This window comes from Ctenocephalides felis, unplaced genomic scaffold, assembly GCF_003426905.1.
Source record: "Ctenocephalides felis isolate EL2017-DRISC unplaced genomic scaffold, ASM342690v1 CF-g0.4_SCAFFOLD_01492, whole genome shotgun sequence".
Taxonomy (NCBI): Eukaryota; Metazoa; Arthropoda; class Insecta; order Siphonaptera; family Pulicidae; genus Ctenocephalides; species Ctenocephalides felis.
The window spans coordinates 141,601-158,865 of NW_020537646.1; the positions used below are offsets into that span (position 1 = coordinate 141,601).

Consider the following 17,265-nt stretch of genomic DNA (forward strand, 5'->3'; position numbering starts at 1 on the left):
TTATACAAATGAGATCTTTCAGAGTACCGTGTTTGAGAAAAATATGCAAAAAAGTGCATTTTCACGAATTTTCACGATTGGCACGAATTTTTCAAGACTTAGACTGGCCAAATCTATTCAGCCGTTTTCGAGTTTTATTCGGACATTTGAAAGACAGCTCCATTTTTATATATAAGATATATAGTTATATTTATATTACGGATCAGGATTAAATTTAGTAATTAAAGAAAATAAAATGTCTTAATTGAATTAATTATAGGAAAATAGAACTCTAAAACAATATTAAGCCTAACATTAGTATTATGTAATACAATCTTGAAGAAACAATGTTATAATATTGAGATAGTTTGATTAAGGCTTGTAGATCTTGAGATTCTTCAGATGATAAAAAAAATCTTTAAATTACTTTAAATATCCGTTACGCAATTTTCATTTGAGTCCGATATCTGGAATATAATAATTAAGGGCAGTATAATATGAAAATAATTGTAGTAATAAAATACTTAGGGTAGAAAAATGTTAAAATAATTTGGAACAAAAATTAGAAAAAGTATGGAAAATGGAAGAAATAATTGTAACGGTTGGAAAAAAAGTATCAGATATTATCAGTAGGCATTTCATTATCAAAATATTGTTTGATATCGAAATTGGCAAATTTAGAAGTATCGTAGAAACTAATTGATATTGTAAGGGCCGTCGAATTGATTGTTGTTTTAAAGTTAAATTCTTAACATATTTTAAAATTATTGTCCAAAGATTAGTAGACGTACAAACATACAAACTGTATAAAGATTTCAGTCAAAACTGATATTATAGTCTTATGATAGTAAAACAAATTATTCATTTGGAGCTTATTCTTGCGATTTCAATGATTTGAGTGTGGAGAATAAATCTAATTAATAATTGTTTTGTGAAGTATATTTAGACATATAAAAAAATAATGCCAAAGAAATAGCCACAAAAAAGTAGAGAATTTGAATATGAAGTACAAGGTCTATATGGCTATCATGGAACTTATACATTTGCACTGCAAGAATATGGCTCCAAATTAATCATTTGTTTTACTACCATAAGACTATAGTCTCTAGAACTTGTACTTTATAGTCAAATTTTCTATTTTTTTGTGACTATTTCTTCAGCATTAGTTTTTTATATGTCTAAATATATACTTCACAAAAACAACTATTAATTAGATTTATTCTCCACACTCAATTCATTGAAATCGTGCGTTAAACAAAAAAATACCACCTACAATCAAGTCGATGCGTGACATTGCATAGATAATAAAATATTTTTTCATTTATTTTATTTAAGTACTATTTTTTACCAATCTTTATTTTTTTCAAATACTGCATTTCATCGGCGGATATTGAAGATAATGCGTTACTTCACGCTTAAGCACACCTCATTGTAATGTTCATGATGTTTTTATATTCAATTCGATCTATAATCAATTCCTTCTGCCGAACGCAATTACTTGTAAAACAATTCGGTGAGGCGGATAAACGACCAGTCATCCTGCGTTACAGAATTGAAATTCCTTTAATAGAAATATCCACAGTTACAATTTCCATTGTCTTTATTCTACGATGGAAATTGGTTGATTGAGATGTATTAAATTCATTGCTGTATATAAGTGACATATAATTCTTTAAATTTTTAAATGGAATAAATGTTGACGTTGCGATGTGTTAATGGAGACTTAACGTAACCGGTTTGATAGAAAATGCTCTAAAATAGAAATAATTAACATGTTTATCTATGTTACGACATGTAATGGATGTCTTCTAATTTATTGATACGTGTATGTTTCTTATTTTTTTCATCCAAATTTTATAATTATTCTATATATAGTAGATCTATATGTATAGTCCCATATTGATGATCAATATTGAAACGATTCATCTCAAACATAGGCAAAGAATATAGCAATGCGCATAAATTTTTAATGGGTATTTTTAATTATATTCAATGTATTGTACTATTTGTATGAAATTCATTGCTATTTTCTATATATTTTGTTATTTTGATATATTCTTTGCAGTACCCCCAGGAAGACCTCGTATTTATGATGGCCGAAATAATAATCGCAGTAGCGTCGTGGCTCCTTATGTTGAAGGCAGTGACGTAGTTCTTATTTGCGAAGTCGATGGCGGTAAGTTATTTCAAATTACATAATAATTTATTATACAGAATACTGGAGTTTTAAAGTACATCATTCAATACTAGTGAGAATTTTCTATATCTATAAAAAAATAATGTCCCACATGAAAAATAATTTCTCACATTTTTTAAAATGATGCTTTTAGTATTGCTTGATAAGATTGCTGTAGACAATCATAAATTCATTTTATCGCTCAAATATCAAAATTTACCTAATGGTCGCATATGATTAATGAATAAAATAAATGTTTATTTTGATAAGTTTTTACTCAACAAATTATGCTTATGATAACAAATATTTTTATGAACAAAACAACTGTTACATTATAGATTCCCACAGTCAATTATCATATAACAAATCTTTTAGATACACAAACCATCATTAGGTCATATCTATTTGTTCTTTCGCTCCCACGTTGACTGACCATTATAATTTACATGGCTTTCTGGAACTTTGCCATATATGACTTGTTTTTATCAATGGACATTTATCTTGATCAAAAATTACAAAATTAATATAAAACCACTTATCTCAATAAGCACCAAGGGGATAACTAATAATTATATCAATATCCTTGTAAGTTCTTAATTATTAATTACTCTCTCTAAACCGAATTCTGCTCAGCCAGGTCGTCCGACGCCCCGCTTGTCTTGGTTTATGGAATCCACACTTCTGGACGAATCCTGGTTACCCAGACCAGCGGCCGTTGGTGGAGGATCAATCAACCGTCTGCTGCTGCCCGGTGTGGGCAGACAGCAGCAGCACGCCAGGCTGGTGTGCCAAGCGGCCAATACGGATCTTGTGCAGGCTGCTACGACGGCAATCGTATTGGATATACAGTGTAAATATAATCAATATTAATTTATTTTTGTTCAATTAATATATCAATCATTGAACGTATGTTAGTAAAAGAAATGTCTTATAAAATGTAAAATTACTATTAAATCGAATTGAAGCGATTTATTTCATTTGAATGTCATAGTCGAATACTATCATGAAATGAATTGCATAGAGATTTGTTATTTTTTGAAAATACTTTTGCGATATACGAGGTCTGTTCAAAAAGTTTTCGTAATTTTCGTTTTTTCAAAAAAATATTTATTTATTCGTCTACATTAATGTGGTCCCCTTCAAAGTAGTCCTCCCCAGATATAATACACTTATGCCAGCGTTTTTTTCCAATTTTCGAAGCACCCTTGATATTCACTTTTTGATATGTCCTTGAGCACTCTCGGCGATTTTCTTCAATCGAGGAAAACCGCCGTCCTTTCATGGGTCTCTTCAACTTTGGGAATAGGAAAAAGTCACACGGAGCCATATCTGGTGAATTTTGCACTTTGCAACACTTTATTTCATTTTTACGCAAAATTTAATACAAATTCTTTGACTTTTTCAATTCTTCCATTGTAAAAATCGCCGAGCTCAGAAAAACACGTCGAACCTTAGCGACTACCACAGACAAAGTAAACAGTGAATATAGCTGAAAATTTCATCATACTTTAGGGGCATGTATACCAACACAATAAAAAAAAATTTGACAATCAGACACTCCAGACCCGCGAAATTTAATTATTAGTAATTCCGGGTACTTTTTGAACAGACCATGTACATATATAAAATGGCAAAATTAATTTTTGTAGATTAATAACGCTGTAATCAATAGGATCAGGTTTATTACAGTTTATTAATACAATTTCTGGCATTTACGCTTTGTACTTTTTTCCTTTTTTATTATATCTGCATAGACAAAATATTTTATATTTGATTTTCTGAGTGAATCTAGTGAAAATTACGATGTAAAAATATGTAAAATATTTAATTAAATATCATATGTAAATGCATTACTTAAATTGTTGATTTTACTTATAATTACCAAACATTCAAGTATGAAAATATTTAAAATAATATTTTTTGTTTCATTTTAATTTTATCAATATGCAATCAGAAATAATTCTATTACGATATGGTTTGGTTTAAAAAAAAATTAATTATAGAAATTGAAACACAATGAAAATTATCATTAGACAGTATTCAACTCAATAAATTTTATTTCTAATTCGAATAATTTTTTTAAATTTAGTACGCAGTAGATTTCTTAACGTAATTTAATTTAAAAATGTAATAACAATATATTTTCACTGAAAATTTTGAGAATTCTATTATATTTTCAGTACGTCCGATTTCTGTGCACATTTTAAATAAAGAAACAAGATTGTCTGCTGGACGTAACTGGAACATAGAATGCGAAGCCACTGGTTCGAATCCACCAGCAATTATCTCATGGTGGAAATCAGGAAAGGAATTAATTGGTGAACAGGTAAAAGAAAAACTAAATTTTTAACATTTATTTTCTCTACTACATGATATTTGCAATCAACTTTTTCTAAATTTGCTTTCAGAATGAATACGACACATTAGGAATTCTGCACTTCGTTCCAACCATGGAAGACGATGGAAAATATTTAACATGTCGTGCAAATAATCCTGCTGTACCAGATAGTACACTGGAAGATAAATGGCTTCTAAATGTGTTATGTAAGTATTTGTAAAATTGATATTTAATATTTCTTCCCCATATTTTCTTTTATTGATCGATATTAATTTTACTCACGATCACGATCATCCTCTGTTCTTAAATAAAATTTTGTGGTAAACAGCAATATTATATATTTTATGGTCTACATTTGATATAAAAATATCTTAAAACAATACATTATTAATTTTGCTTTTTATCTTCGATTTTTTTTGCTTTGGTTGAAAACATAACACTTTATTTTATGTGATTTGAATAATCATTTCCAATACTCTATAATGATGCATTTAAGATTAATCAATTAGACCAGTCGTGACTTCTGGTCAACATATTTTTACTAGTAGTGATTTATAACACATAACATATTTTTATCTGCATTTTATTATTCGATTCTTATCCAATTCCTCTCATTTATTTTAATGTCATCAATATCGGAGATGCTAAAAAATTTAACGTAAGTGATAAATCTAACATCTGCGTATATAAAATAAAATGTTAGTGGAATTCCATGGCCACTAGCAGTAAAAATGTATAAAAGAAAATTTTATGGTATTGGAATTAGTCATTTTACAATATGATAATTTGCATAGAACGGTTGTAAAAGAGCTATCAATATATAACATATAGTTTTAAAACTGTGAATTATTTTTAGAATGAAGTTCTGCTAAAATTTGAAAACAAATCGATATTAGAAGATTTTATATTAATAAAATATATTTATAAGATTTTTCGTACTGGATCTTAGTGTAGAATGTCGGGTTTTCCACATTGATATTATTGGATAATATACTTCAACACTTTTATGTCTATTATATATAGAATATATTATTAATATTACAAAATATAATCTGGAGGATTGTGTGTTCTGAACTTTAGTATGCATTTTTCTATATTACTATGATTGGATAATTATTTACCTGGCTCCTGTGGAAAATAGGATAGTTGCATATTAATGCATCATAAAAATTTAAAAATGATTTAAAAATTTTGTTTGAACTATTATTAACAGCACAGTTTTTGAGACCATTTTTTCGGTTGCTTCTTTTATTTTGCACATTTTGGATACAATTATCACCTTTATCATGGAATATCTTCTCCTCTGTCAATTTGTCCACTAATTCCATCTGGAATTTGACATCGATCCTCCTGTAGACGACTGCCCATTAAGATTTGAGTCAAGGTTTGTCAAAAATATTTTACAATATTAATTATAAATTCGGTGTGAAACAACATGTCGGGTCATCTGCAAAACGAAATACGGACGCGCAACTCTTTTATTGCTAATTTATTCACGGCATTTCACAAAATAAATAGAGAAGGAAATTAAAATATGTAAGCGAATAATTGAGGTAAAATTATGTACATTGTGAAATGGCTTTATTTGATAATGTAATTAAAAAGTAGGCTTAAGCGTGGGCTAGCGCTATTTTTAATTAACAAAGTGCATTTTATAAATAAACTAGCAAACCCGACGAAATCCGTTTCGCCACCAGATGGTTTCGTGAGAAAGATGAATAATTTTTTTGTTTGTTTTATATTTGAAAAGGAAAAATTTGATCAGGAAGGAAGACCCGACTTATTTTTATATATATAGAAGAAAATCTATTTGCAATTATTTAAAACAATTGTTGATTATTTTTATTACTCGAATTTTTAATTACGGTGCGTGAAGTTCCAGCAATTTGCATTAGGGCACGATGTCATGCACCGCTAATTTTCTTAGCTATAAACCTTGCGGAGCCCGAGACCTTTCCAAAGAATGCAAAATTGTCGAAATCGGTTCGTGCGTTCTGAAGTTATTTTGTCAGGAAGGAAAACCCGACTTATTTTTATATATATAGAAGATTATTACTAATTAAATTTTCTATACGCTCGGCAACGTGCCGATATAATCCATTACAAGAGCCTGTTTTCGCGTTCTGGTTAAAAACGCGAGTTAGGCCAAACTAGTTCTGCGTTAGATCCCAATCTCGACCGACTCGATTTTAAGCAGTATTTTATTAAATTTTTCCTTGGTCTTACTGATCTTAAATATAAATCCAAGTGAAAATTGCCATTTGTCTGCATACAAAACAAGCGTATGTCATACATATAGCGATTATAAGTATGGTTGACCCCTGGGTTGCCCTCTCGAGAAAAATACTAGATTAAAATGTACTACACCAAACATAACTCATTTGGTACTAAACATATTTTTTATGGTTCTTGCTATGACAGATACATTAATAATTCTCCTAATTAAAAATTTGATCAAGATCGATCCAAGTGATAATATTCCAATAGAAAACAACTTACTGCTTTTACGAATGCCGATATTAGTATAAAAACACATTACGTGATATGTTAACTAATTAATTAAACATACTCTACGCATTTAATCTTCACGATAAACTTGTAATAAATGTTCAGTCTATGTATTAATGACATAATTAACTATTTATTTCATATTTCATTCTAGGTAGATTGTATCAAATGAATTTAACCTATTTAGTAGTAAAACTAGAAGTGATTAATACTAATATTTTTTTTATTATTTTAACGTTATTAAAAATATGAATATCAATTTATAATTATCCACTAAATTAGATACTAACATTTGCAATTTTGTACAAAATATTTAAAAAATCTATAAACGTAATAATGTCCCTATGTATTATATTATATGTTGGACGTGAAATTTTACAAAGTCATAAAATTGGAGAATTCTGAACTTATTATTAGAATAAATTTAAAATAATATTTAAAACGCGGTTATGTAGATTTTTATGTCCTACATGACTATTATACCCTGCATTTTTTATAATTGATTCAATTCTTGAATATATTGAAATAAATAAATTTGATTCTGATCTGATAAAATGATAGTATTTTCGCAAAGACTCAATCAAGAATTCGTATTACGAGAGTTGCAATTAATTTGTATAAAAACGATTCAATATGTAAATTTATAGCATACGTGTTTTGACCAAAGAAATATGTTCTATCATGTTGTTGTTAATCAGGTTAATTGGAGATTAAATTTGTTAACACCAATAACGAAAAAGTAGTTAATATTTTCTTGCTAAATTTGCAAAAGCTGTAAATGATTAAATATTTATCTCTGCATATTATGCACCAATCATAAAAGTTTTACTCACTTATCGTGTAGTAAATTTTTAAGATTGTAGATAAAACAACCATTAAAAATAATATGATATACATTTTTTGCAAAATTTTATAAAATAATTTGCAGTAAACTTATTTAGATGCTACGTAAACTATTTATTTATCGTTTTTTTAATTTATTTAGATGTGTGCGATACTATCAGTAACCACTATATCTTTTAAAAAATAATTGCGTATATGAAGTCGACTTTTATCATTCTGGATAATCATTTTTCATCCAATATATTACCATATATGAAGCTATTATCTAAATATCTAAGCAAATTTGAACATAATTATACCGTTTATCACAATATCATTTATAAATATAGAATAAATTTGAATAATATATGCAAAATTTTATATGACATACAAATGTCTTTTGTAATCTATGGATTCATCTAAAAATAATTTATTAACAAATTATTCAGATTATACGTACAACGAGACTAAAAAACTTTTGAGTCACTATTTAATATTTGAACTTATAACATTTTCAACATTTTAAGCATTTAATTGTACTTATTGTTTATTTTGTGCTTATGTTAATTAGTTATTTTTTCACATATAGGTATACCACATTTGTAAATATTATGATGCGTTTTGTTTATTGTATGAAACTACTGTTTGTTTATTTCTGAACCATAATTAATAAAGTTCACATCTTCCGGCAATTGTTTGTTAATGAAATACCTCTCAATATATACTAAACAATAAAGCAACCTTAACATTCGTAAATAAAAAAAATAACCATCAGTAATGTAAGTTAAGTTTAGTTAAACATTGTAAGCATATAAAATTGATTGAAACATTTATATAATAATATTTTATATATTATAATAATAATATTTTATAATCTAAGAATAAAAAAACTTGGATTTTATATTACCTTAGATGCTCCGGTGGTTACATTAAAAATTTTGGGAGCGCCTATCTCTGGAGAATATGCAGAAGGACAAGAAGCAGTTCTACAATGTGGTGTCAAAGCTAATCCCAGCGTTTGGAAAATAACTTGGCTTCACAATGTAAGAAAATAAGTTCCATTTAACTTAAAACTCATTGATATACTAATTATCTATTTCATATAGAGTAAAGAAATCCAATCCAATGACAAAAGTATAGTTATGGAAGGTAATGACCTGATATTGAGCAATATTAGTAGTGCATCGTCGGGGCAATACAGATGCACTGCTCACAATTCTGAGGGACAAACACAAAGCAAGTCAGTTGCTATAATTGTGCGATGTAAGCATTAAACTAGCTGTAAGTGGAATTCTGTCTTAAGGCAATTAAGGCATCGTGCCTTAAGGCAAATTGCTGGAACTTCCCGTACCAAATTTTTTTTTTTAAAAACGATTAAGATTTTTGAAAAAAATTTACTTTGAAAAAATAAGATTTTTGAGAAACTATATATTGGACAAAAAATTACTTTTTTTTGAAAAAAAAAAAATTTTTTTTATTTTTTTTTTTTTTAAAAAAAAATGTTTTATTTTATTTTGACATATTTTGGAAGATCTAAACTTTTTTTCAGAGCAATCGTACTGCTTTAACTGCATAAAGACGAAATATCAAAGCCCGTAAGCGCCGCGTCGCCGTCTAACGCGTAAACATTGGTACAGAACCCATAGAAATGTAAAAAAAATTTATACTTATTGTTAAAATCTCTATAAAATATTTGATAATTTGATGTGCATATGTCTAATGATCATTTTTGACCGCCAAATGGCATTTTTTTTTACTTTTTTCATCAGATCTCCGAAACCGTTAGACCTGCCTTCATGAAAATTTGATCAATTCTTTATCTTGTCAATACAAGTAAAATGTTTTTTGAAATATTCAAATCGGACGCTCCGTTCTCTTAAAAACTGAGTTACCGTTTTCGGCACTTTTTGCCCCGTATCTTTGGAACGGCTAGACCTGCTTTCGCCAAAAACTAATCAGCACGTCTCCTTATTAATACGAATCGAATGTTTTTTGAATTATTCAAATCGGTTGATCCGTGTTCCCGAAATCGTCGACGAAAATTTGTATCCGCACATACATACACACACGCACATACATACATACATACATACATACATACATACATACATACATACACACACACACACACACACACACACATACATCCATTTTTCTAAGGTATGCCAAAATGTTCAGAAACCTCTGAAACGTAAAGATATATAAACATTTTCATTTTCGATTTTTTTGCGATTACTATAACTTGCCCTACGGGAAGTTAATAACATTTTTACTGTTTATAATAATAATTATATTCTAATTAATAATCGTTTAAACTACTTGAAATTTTATTATATTTTTGTTTGCTTTTAGATTCTCCTATTTGCAAATCCACCTCTGTCCATAAAATAGCAGCGCCTGAAAATATTCCCGTTTCTTTAAAATGTTCCGTCGAAGCCCATCCAAAGTCGAATATTACTTTTCGTTGGACTTTTGCAGATATGGGTGAAGTTCCTGGCCGATTTATAAATTCTTCTGGTAAACACTGAATAACGCCTTATTATATAAACCATATTAAATACAGAAATCTATTGCGTAACATGCATATATCTTGTTTCTTGTTACATAGATAAATTCTGAACATATTACTATTCGACTCTACTATCAGTATTTTAACTGATGTTCTATTAAATAAATTTAGGATCTACTAGTATATTGACATATAAACCCGTCGCAGATTTAGGATACGGACAATTTGCTTGCAAGGCTCATAATGAGGCAGGAGAAACAAAAAGGCCTTGTGTGTATCAAGTTATACCTCCAGGTTAGGAATATTACTAACTAATTATATTCATTCATTAACAACTAATTCATATGAGATGTGATATAATAAATAAACTTTTTATATGCTAAAGGGTATGGGCGCTTTGCCATACAGAATCGGCCACTTTCACATATTTTCAATGATATTTCGGCCATAAGGTGAGATACAAAGTTGAAAATTGGTATATCGGCTTTATTCAAAAAGACCTTTAAAATGGCGTATTTATTATTTTAATACCAGGATGGGGCCAATTCTCTATGGCAATGCGCCCATACCCTTTATAGTATTCATCAAATACTTCTGAACAGAGAAATAATCCACTTAATACATTATTTAGATTAAAAATATGGCATAGTTTGTGAACCAAACCTATTACTATATAGATTATAAAGAAGAGGCATTTATATATATTTGATATTGATTATTTATTCTTGAGCAATATTTTAATGATTCATTTCTAAGAGTAACAAAATAATTTAGTAACAATGTAGGAATTTTAATATAATTTAAATTGAATATTTTATTATAATCTAAGGTCCACCTGGTCCGCCCTTAAACTGTACACTTGAAGCCGATGGCGAAGTTGTACAATGCAAAGCTGGTTTCGATGGCGGTTTAGAGCAGCGATTTCTAGCTCAGGTTGTTCTGGCCTTAGATTCATTTACGACTTTAGTGAATTCTTCTGCTAATCTAGAACCTGTATTTCGAATACCAGGACTTATGACTAACTCATTTGCTGCTGACAATGAAGCCATGGAGGTAAAAAATTTATCGTCAATTCCACAATTTGAATTTTAATATTTAAATTAGGTTTTTTCTTGTATTAATGAAATTGTCTAATTTATTGTGTACTATGTAAATTTTAGGTACAAGTAATTGTTTTAGCAGAAAACGATCTTGGAAGAAGTAGCCCTGTTACTCTAAAAAATTTAATATACAGTGAAAAGCCCATTAGAAAAGGTAATAAGTAAATCAATTTTCATGTCATTCATGCTATTAGATATTTATTTTACACATTTACTGCCACCATTTCGAAGTTATTGTTCACTTTTTCACAATACCATTAAAATAAAATATTATTTCTTATGATTTTATTTTATATTAATATATATTTTAATGATTTTTAAGTTTTATATTCAAGTCCTTTATGTTTTAGGTGGATTTGCAAGCTTTACATCAATTCCAATAGATCCTTTATTATTCGCATTATTAATTACTGGATCTGTAGTAATAATTTTGTGCTGCGGAATTTGCTATTTGCTTCGACGTCGTTGCTGTCGTGTTTCGCCTGATAAACCGACTGCTAATGGAAAAAGACAAAAATCAAGAATACAGGTAATAACCAATATCATTCAAAACTTCAAGACTCCGGATACCATTAATAAGTACTTATATCTTGCATGCAAAGATTATGAAGCTAATTAATATTAATTTGCTAATTAAATATTTCATCAATATTTAGGATAATTCTGATTCATCCGTCTATGATGAAGGCATAGATGACCCTGATCCTGATCTTATACCAAATAAAGAAGGTTAATATCAAATTTTTTTTTATTATAAAATGTAAACTTATCTTTGTATTTATTGATTTTTTTCTGTCTAGATTACAACAATTCAGTATTATTATCTAACTCATCGAGTCATATTTCGATTGTAAAAAAAGCTCCCATCAGATATAGCTGTGGAAATTTATCTAATTATGGAAAAATTCGATGCATGACAGACAATCAGGTAAACCGATAGAAACTTCTGTATATAACTATTAGAAAGATTTAAAAATTATTCATAATTTTTCATAAATTTACTTCGCGTCGATAAGCTGCGAAATTAATACTAACACCAACACAATTTAAGTTAAAACTTTAATAGGATATCTTAAATCATACCAAATAATAAAATTATGAAACAATCAAATCGATTCTGATTTTTAGACTGGGAGCCTAGGGCGAGTCATTAAAGAAGCGATTCCATATTTCCCAGAAAATCAACGTGTTAGTACGTTACCTAGAAGGCAAATCGTTACATCCTCCCCTGCCATAAGGGAAAGTTGTATATAATTTATTGAAATAATTGTAGTTTTAAATCTTGATCTTAGTATTTTTATATTGTTTATCGTAATTCTTATAGAATAAATACTCTTTAACCAGATATTATCAGGATGATAATTTATAAACAGCATTCATATTCTATCCATTTGTTTTTATATGACAGTGCACAGATAATAATAGTATAAAAAAGAACGAAAGAAAGTATAAAAGGAACAATTATAATTTATCAATAAATAATTGTATTCTGGTCACCTAGGTAAGTACAATATCAACACTTTTATAATACTTTTATTAACAATAATATTAATAAATTATCTGTGCTTTTCCCACATCTGCCAATATTCACTTGACTGCATTTGTGAGAGGCGAGAAATGGTTCTATCAAATGCAAAGACTTCTTCATCACCTGTAAATATACTGGCCCCAGCATTTTCCTGCAAAAATCTCAAGTTAGTTTATCAAAAAAAATATGGTAAAAAAATAAAAGATTTACAGATTCTTTGGAAATTCCAAGATCATCCATTAAATGACGATGTTCATCGGATGTTTGCTCAGGTGATGCTTTTTTACTAAATAACTCATTATGTGGCACGTCTGCTGATATCACTACCTATTAAAGGTATTTAATAAAATTCATTTAAGACTGAAATAAATTATTTATGTTAAGATCTACATATAACTCACTCGAACTCTATTATCATATAGTGTGTCAATAAGATTTATAAATCTCCGAGCTTGAGATTTTAATTCTAAATTGAGTTGGGGTACATCACGTATTATGATGGTGTGAAATGTTTGGGATAATCTTAAGTAGTCACTTGCACCCAGGGGCTGTTGCATAAAAATTCCGTTAGGCTATAGGTATTTCAAATCAAATTTATTATATTTGTCACATACTCTGTCACATAGTTCTTGAAAGTTACTATCCAACACGTGACCACATGTTCTATTGAAAGTTACATTTCTACCTTGATGATTGATTATCCTTGGTCTTATTATATCATTTTCCATTGAACAAAGCAATTTAAAAATTTTGTCAATAGGATCAGATTCTTCCATGTTTCCTTTTCTAAAATGAATAAATTCATTGTAAATTTATCATTGAAAAAACTATATAAATTGATACTACCGCTTACATAAAATAACATTCAGATTTACCCCCTAAACCTTTTGTTCTGTAATCCACTCCAGAATCCAATGATATAACATTACAGTAATTTTTCAAAATGGGTATAAATGGCAAGAAATTTCCTCTTTGTAAGCCATTCTTATATAAATCATCTGGTGGCCGATTACTGGTTGCAACCATCACAATGCCATTTTGGAAAAGTTTTGTGAACAAAGTCTTCAGAATCATAGCATCTGCTATATCTGTAACCTGTAAATGTTATAATATCATAAAATCAACATTATAAATAACTAATAATAGTAGACTTACTTGAAATTCATCAAAACAAATCAGCCACGACTGATCACTAATTGTTTTAGCAACTGGAGCTATTGCATCAAAAGGTTGTGGTTTTCTGCTACTTGAATCTCTTGATATTTGTGATTTCAATTCGTGTATATGTTTATGCACATCTAACATAAATGAATGAAAGTGTACCCTACGTTTCTTCTCTGTCTGTAAACAAATTCATCTTTTAGAAAAATAGATACCTATAGAAAATATTGTGATATTCATGATTGGTTATAGGACTGCAAAAATATAAATGGTCATTATTAAAGGTTGGGATGCTTATCAATTTTTATAAATTATTTTGATAAATTCATACATAATTTGTGAAATTAAGGGTTATCGAGAAGAAAGATATGTATGTGTTTCACTGTTATGAACAAACTTACCTTACAACATTCAAAAAATATGTCCATCAGCAATGTTTTCCCACCGCCTACGGCACCGTGAATATATAAACCCTTTGGAGATTGCAATGTTTTCTTTTGAAATAATCTTGAAAATACATTGGCCTTTGGTTCATGATACGTTTCGATTTCGTGGTGCAAGCTTTGTAAAGCTTGAGCCACTTTAAATTGATATTCATCATGAGCTAATTCATTACTATCGACTTTCCCTTGTAGAACATCTAGAGGGGTTCTATTTGTGACATTATTTGAAAAATCAATTTTTGAATCGATCGCTGTGCTGAGATACCTAGATAGTTGTTTACTAGTAATTTGTGCGGGTGTTGTAAACCTGATTATGAAATCTTTAACAATATGTTGTGCTATCGTAGACATTATAAATATTAGTTATATAACTATATAAAATGAATTATTTGGTGTGCATACGCCTGTTAATGGATAATATGTTATAAATCATTTTAATGAATAAATTATTTGTTATCACATGTTTGATTTAATATTAACTAATTACGTAAATTATTCACGTAACGTCAACTGCCAAACATCTGTCAAGAACTGGAAGAAAGTCTCAGACTTTTTGACAGTTGCATGTGACGTCTCCGCGCATGTGTAGACAAGTTTTATTTTGACGTTTGTGGTTTTTGGAGGTTAGGTTTTAGAAATAAAACTAAAAACTTTTAATCGCACAGCAAGGCCATAAATTATTGTCATTGCCATTACTATATTGTCTAGGATTTGCGACCACCAACTGATTTAATAATATACCTGTAACATACCATTCTAATTTATCCCAGAATTGTCCCCTTAATTCCTTTAATCTCTATGTTCAATCAATTATACTGGTCGATGTAATTTTTAATTACAGAAGGAATAGAGCTTTCTGCAATATGTCTATATTGTTATTGTTAGCATATTTATCGTGTCAAACACAGTGATTCAGCCATATAGTTTGACTTAAATCGAAATTTTAAGCCGGATAGTGTTTTCCTTTACCGTTTTTTTTTGACAGCATTAGCATCCGTTATTTTGAATCCGCCGCATATAAAAGGGGGCGCTGATATCAACGCTGCTCATTAAGGTGCGTCCACACCTAATGCCGCGTCTCCACTGTTACGAATCCGTGCGGCGAATGGTGCGTCACGAACAAATTTGCGCAGCGGAGTGATACTGTGCGAACGCACGAATTTCCTTCAAATTTGTCCACTGCGCATGTCCATAGCGCACTTTTTTCTTTTTTTTTGTTTGAAAATGGGAGGGGGGTTTATTTTTAGAATCACGTACCCTGCCGAACATGGTCGAAGCGACACGAAAATTTCAATAGCTTGCGTTCGCGGCGCTCGCTCCCGCCGCGAGCAACCCGACGCATCGGGCTGCCGAGAATACCCGAACCGACACTAATGGATTAGCGTCAAAGCGCGGATCAAAATTATAAATAAGTAAGCAGTCATTAAAATTTATGTACTAATTATAATTTTATCTAACTATTAGTATAGGAAATACATTGGTAATTAAGTTATAGATATGTTGAAATATATGTATATCCAACTAAAATATATTTTGGTAGACTTTATTTATCATATTTCAGATTTAATTTTATATCATCATGATATTATCATGTATATATATTATATATATATATATATATATATATATATATATATATATATACACTTACTACTTATATGACGTATCATATATTTATAACTAAAAATAAATTAAATGTTTTAAAAAAAAAATGGTAATATTGTATTATTTGCAATTACGCTAAATATCATTTAAAATCTTATTAATATGCAGACTGAATTTTTGCTCTAAGTCTTTTCTGACAAGTATTTATATTTAGAACTAAAATAATAATTTTTATTCAAAACTGATAATTGTTGGTCAGCCTGCATTCTGTATCCGTATCCGTTATTTCTTTGAATTTGTACGTAAACGTTGATCTGTGCTACGGTATAAGTTCAGTTCAACAGTGAAGGCATTGAGCTGTTTGACTTACCACAATTGTTAAAATGGACATGACTAGAGAAGATATAATTTTTTTAATTGAAATGTACCAAGAAAAAAACATATTGTGGAATCCTAAAAACCAGCATTATCATAACAAAAAGCTCAAAGACGATGCATGGGAGGAAATAGCAACTATGTTCCAAAAAAGTACGAGCGAAATAAAACAAAAGATGGCGAGTCTTTTGGGGTCCTATAGAAGGGAAAAGAAAAAAGTTAAAGATTCGCTCGGAACCGGCAAAGGCTAGTTTGTACATGAATAAATGACAATATTTCATGATTCTATAACAATATACACTAGTTGTTAGTGGCATTTTCCTAAAGGCAAATTACATAAACTTTTTGGAACTTACACTTCATCAATTTAATCTATAGCAATTGAGATTCACTAAAAAAAACAATTAAGACGATTTGCAATGAATATTCATAACATATGTATTGGCATAAATTATATTAATTTCATTTCATCTAATTAATACGCTACAATTTATTTTAATATAGTACAATTGAACGTAAACTGTAACCAATACCTACCTTCAAAAAACGGAATGTTTGTATAATTCACATAGATCATAAATAATATATTGCAAATTATACAACTTAAGTGAAATATACATTTGAGTTAATAAATTGTATAATTTTAGGTTTAGATGAAGTGTACCATTCAGATTGGTTTGGATACCATTATTTTTCCTTTCTGCATGAACGAGATACTCCG

At 29.2% G+C, this 17,265-nt stretch overlaps 3 protein-coding genes across 4 annotated transcripts in view; 2 read left to right on the top strand and 1 right to left on the bottom strand.

The window, feature by feature from the left end:
* Nucleotides 1-12,771, top strand: part of LOC113370136 (nephrin-like) — a 33,792-nt gene extending 21,021 nt beyond the window's left edge. The window contains exons 4-17 of the mRNA XM_026610803.1: nucleotides 2,045-2,155; nucleotides 2,793-3,005; nucleotides 4,336-4,481; nucleotides 4,564-4,699; nucleotides 8,736-8,866; nucleotides 8,930-9,086; nucleotides 10,176-10,340; nucleotides 10,504-10,626; nucleotides 11,162-11,385; nucleotides 11,493-11,586; nucleotides 11,783-11,961; nucleotides 12,089-12,161; nucleotides 12,233-12,360; nucleotides 12,561-12,771. Coding sequence (XP_026466588.1) covers nucleotides 2,045-2,155; nucleotides 2,793-3,005; nucleotides 4,336-4,481; nucleotides 4,564-4,699; nucleotides 8,736-8,866; nucleotides 8,930-9,086; nucleotides 10,176-10,340; nucleotides 10,504-10,626; nucleotides 11,162-11,385; nucleotides 11,493-11,586; nucleotides 11,783-11,961; nucleotides 12,089-12,161; nucleotides 12,233-12,360; nucleotides 12,561-12,686 — 2,006 coding nt within the window. The 3' untranslated portion in view covers nucleotides 12,687-12,771. The remainder of the gene's footprint in view (nucleotides 1-2,044; nucleotides 2,156-2,792; nucleotides 3,006-4,335; nucleotides 4,482-4,563; nucleotides 4,700-8,735; nucleotides 8,867-8,929; nucleotides 9,087-10,175; nucleotides 10,341-10,503; nucleotides 10,627-11,161; nucleotides 11,386-11,492; nucleotides 11,587-11,782; nucleotides 11,962-12,088; nucleotides 12,162-12,232; nucleotides 12,361-12,560) is intronic.
* A 155-nt stretch (nucleotides 12,772-12,926) lies between these two features.
* Nucleotides 12,927-15,132, bottom strand: LOC113369920 (putative ATPase N2B). 2 transcript variants are annotated; one of them, XM_026610539.1, is made up of 7 exons: nucleotides 14,523-15,132; nucleotides 14,116-14,301; nucleotides 13,814-14,055; nucleotides 13,575-13,746; nucleotides 13,362-13,508; nucleotides 13,171-13,287; nucleotides 12,927-13,111 (listed from the first exon to the last, which is right to left on the bottom strand). In XM_026610539.1, the coding sequence occupies exons 1-7, from the start codon at nucleotides 14,913-14,915 to the stop codon at nucleotides 12,989-12,991; spliced, it is 1,380 nt and encodes a 459-aa protein (XP_026466324.1). In that variant the 5' UTR covers nucleotides 14,916-15,132; the 3' UTR covers nucleotides 12,927-12,988. The 2 variants fall into 2 exon arrangements, with proteins under 2 accessions (XP_026466324.1, XP_026466325.1); XM_026610540.1 differs by having other exon boundaries at nucleotides 14,116-14,297; nucleotides 14,519-15,132.
* A 1,588-nt stretch (nucleotides 15,133-16,720) lies between these two features.
* The window catches only part of LOC113370137 (nectin-2-like), a 17,511-nt gene continuing 16,966 nt past the window's right edge, over nucleotides 16,721-17,265 (top strand). Inside the window, exon 1 of the mRNA XM_026610804.1 lies at nucleotides 16,721-16,790. Within this exon, the coding sequence (XP_026466589.1) occupies nucleotides 16,721-16,790 (70 nt within the window). The remainder of the gene's footprint in view (nucleotides 16,791-17,265) is intronic.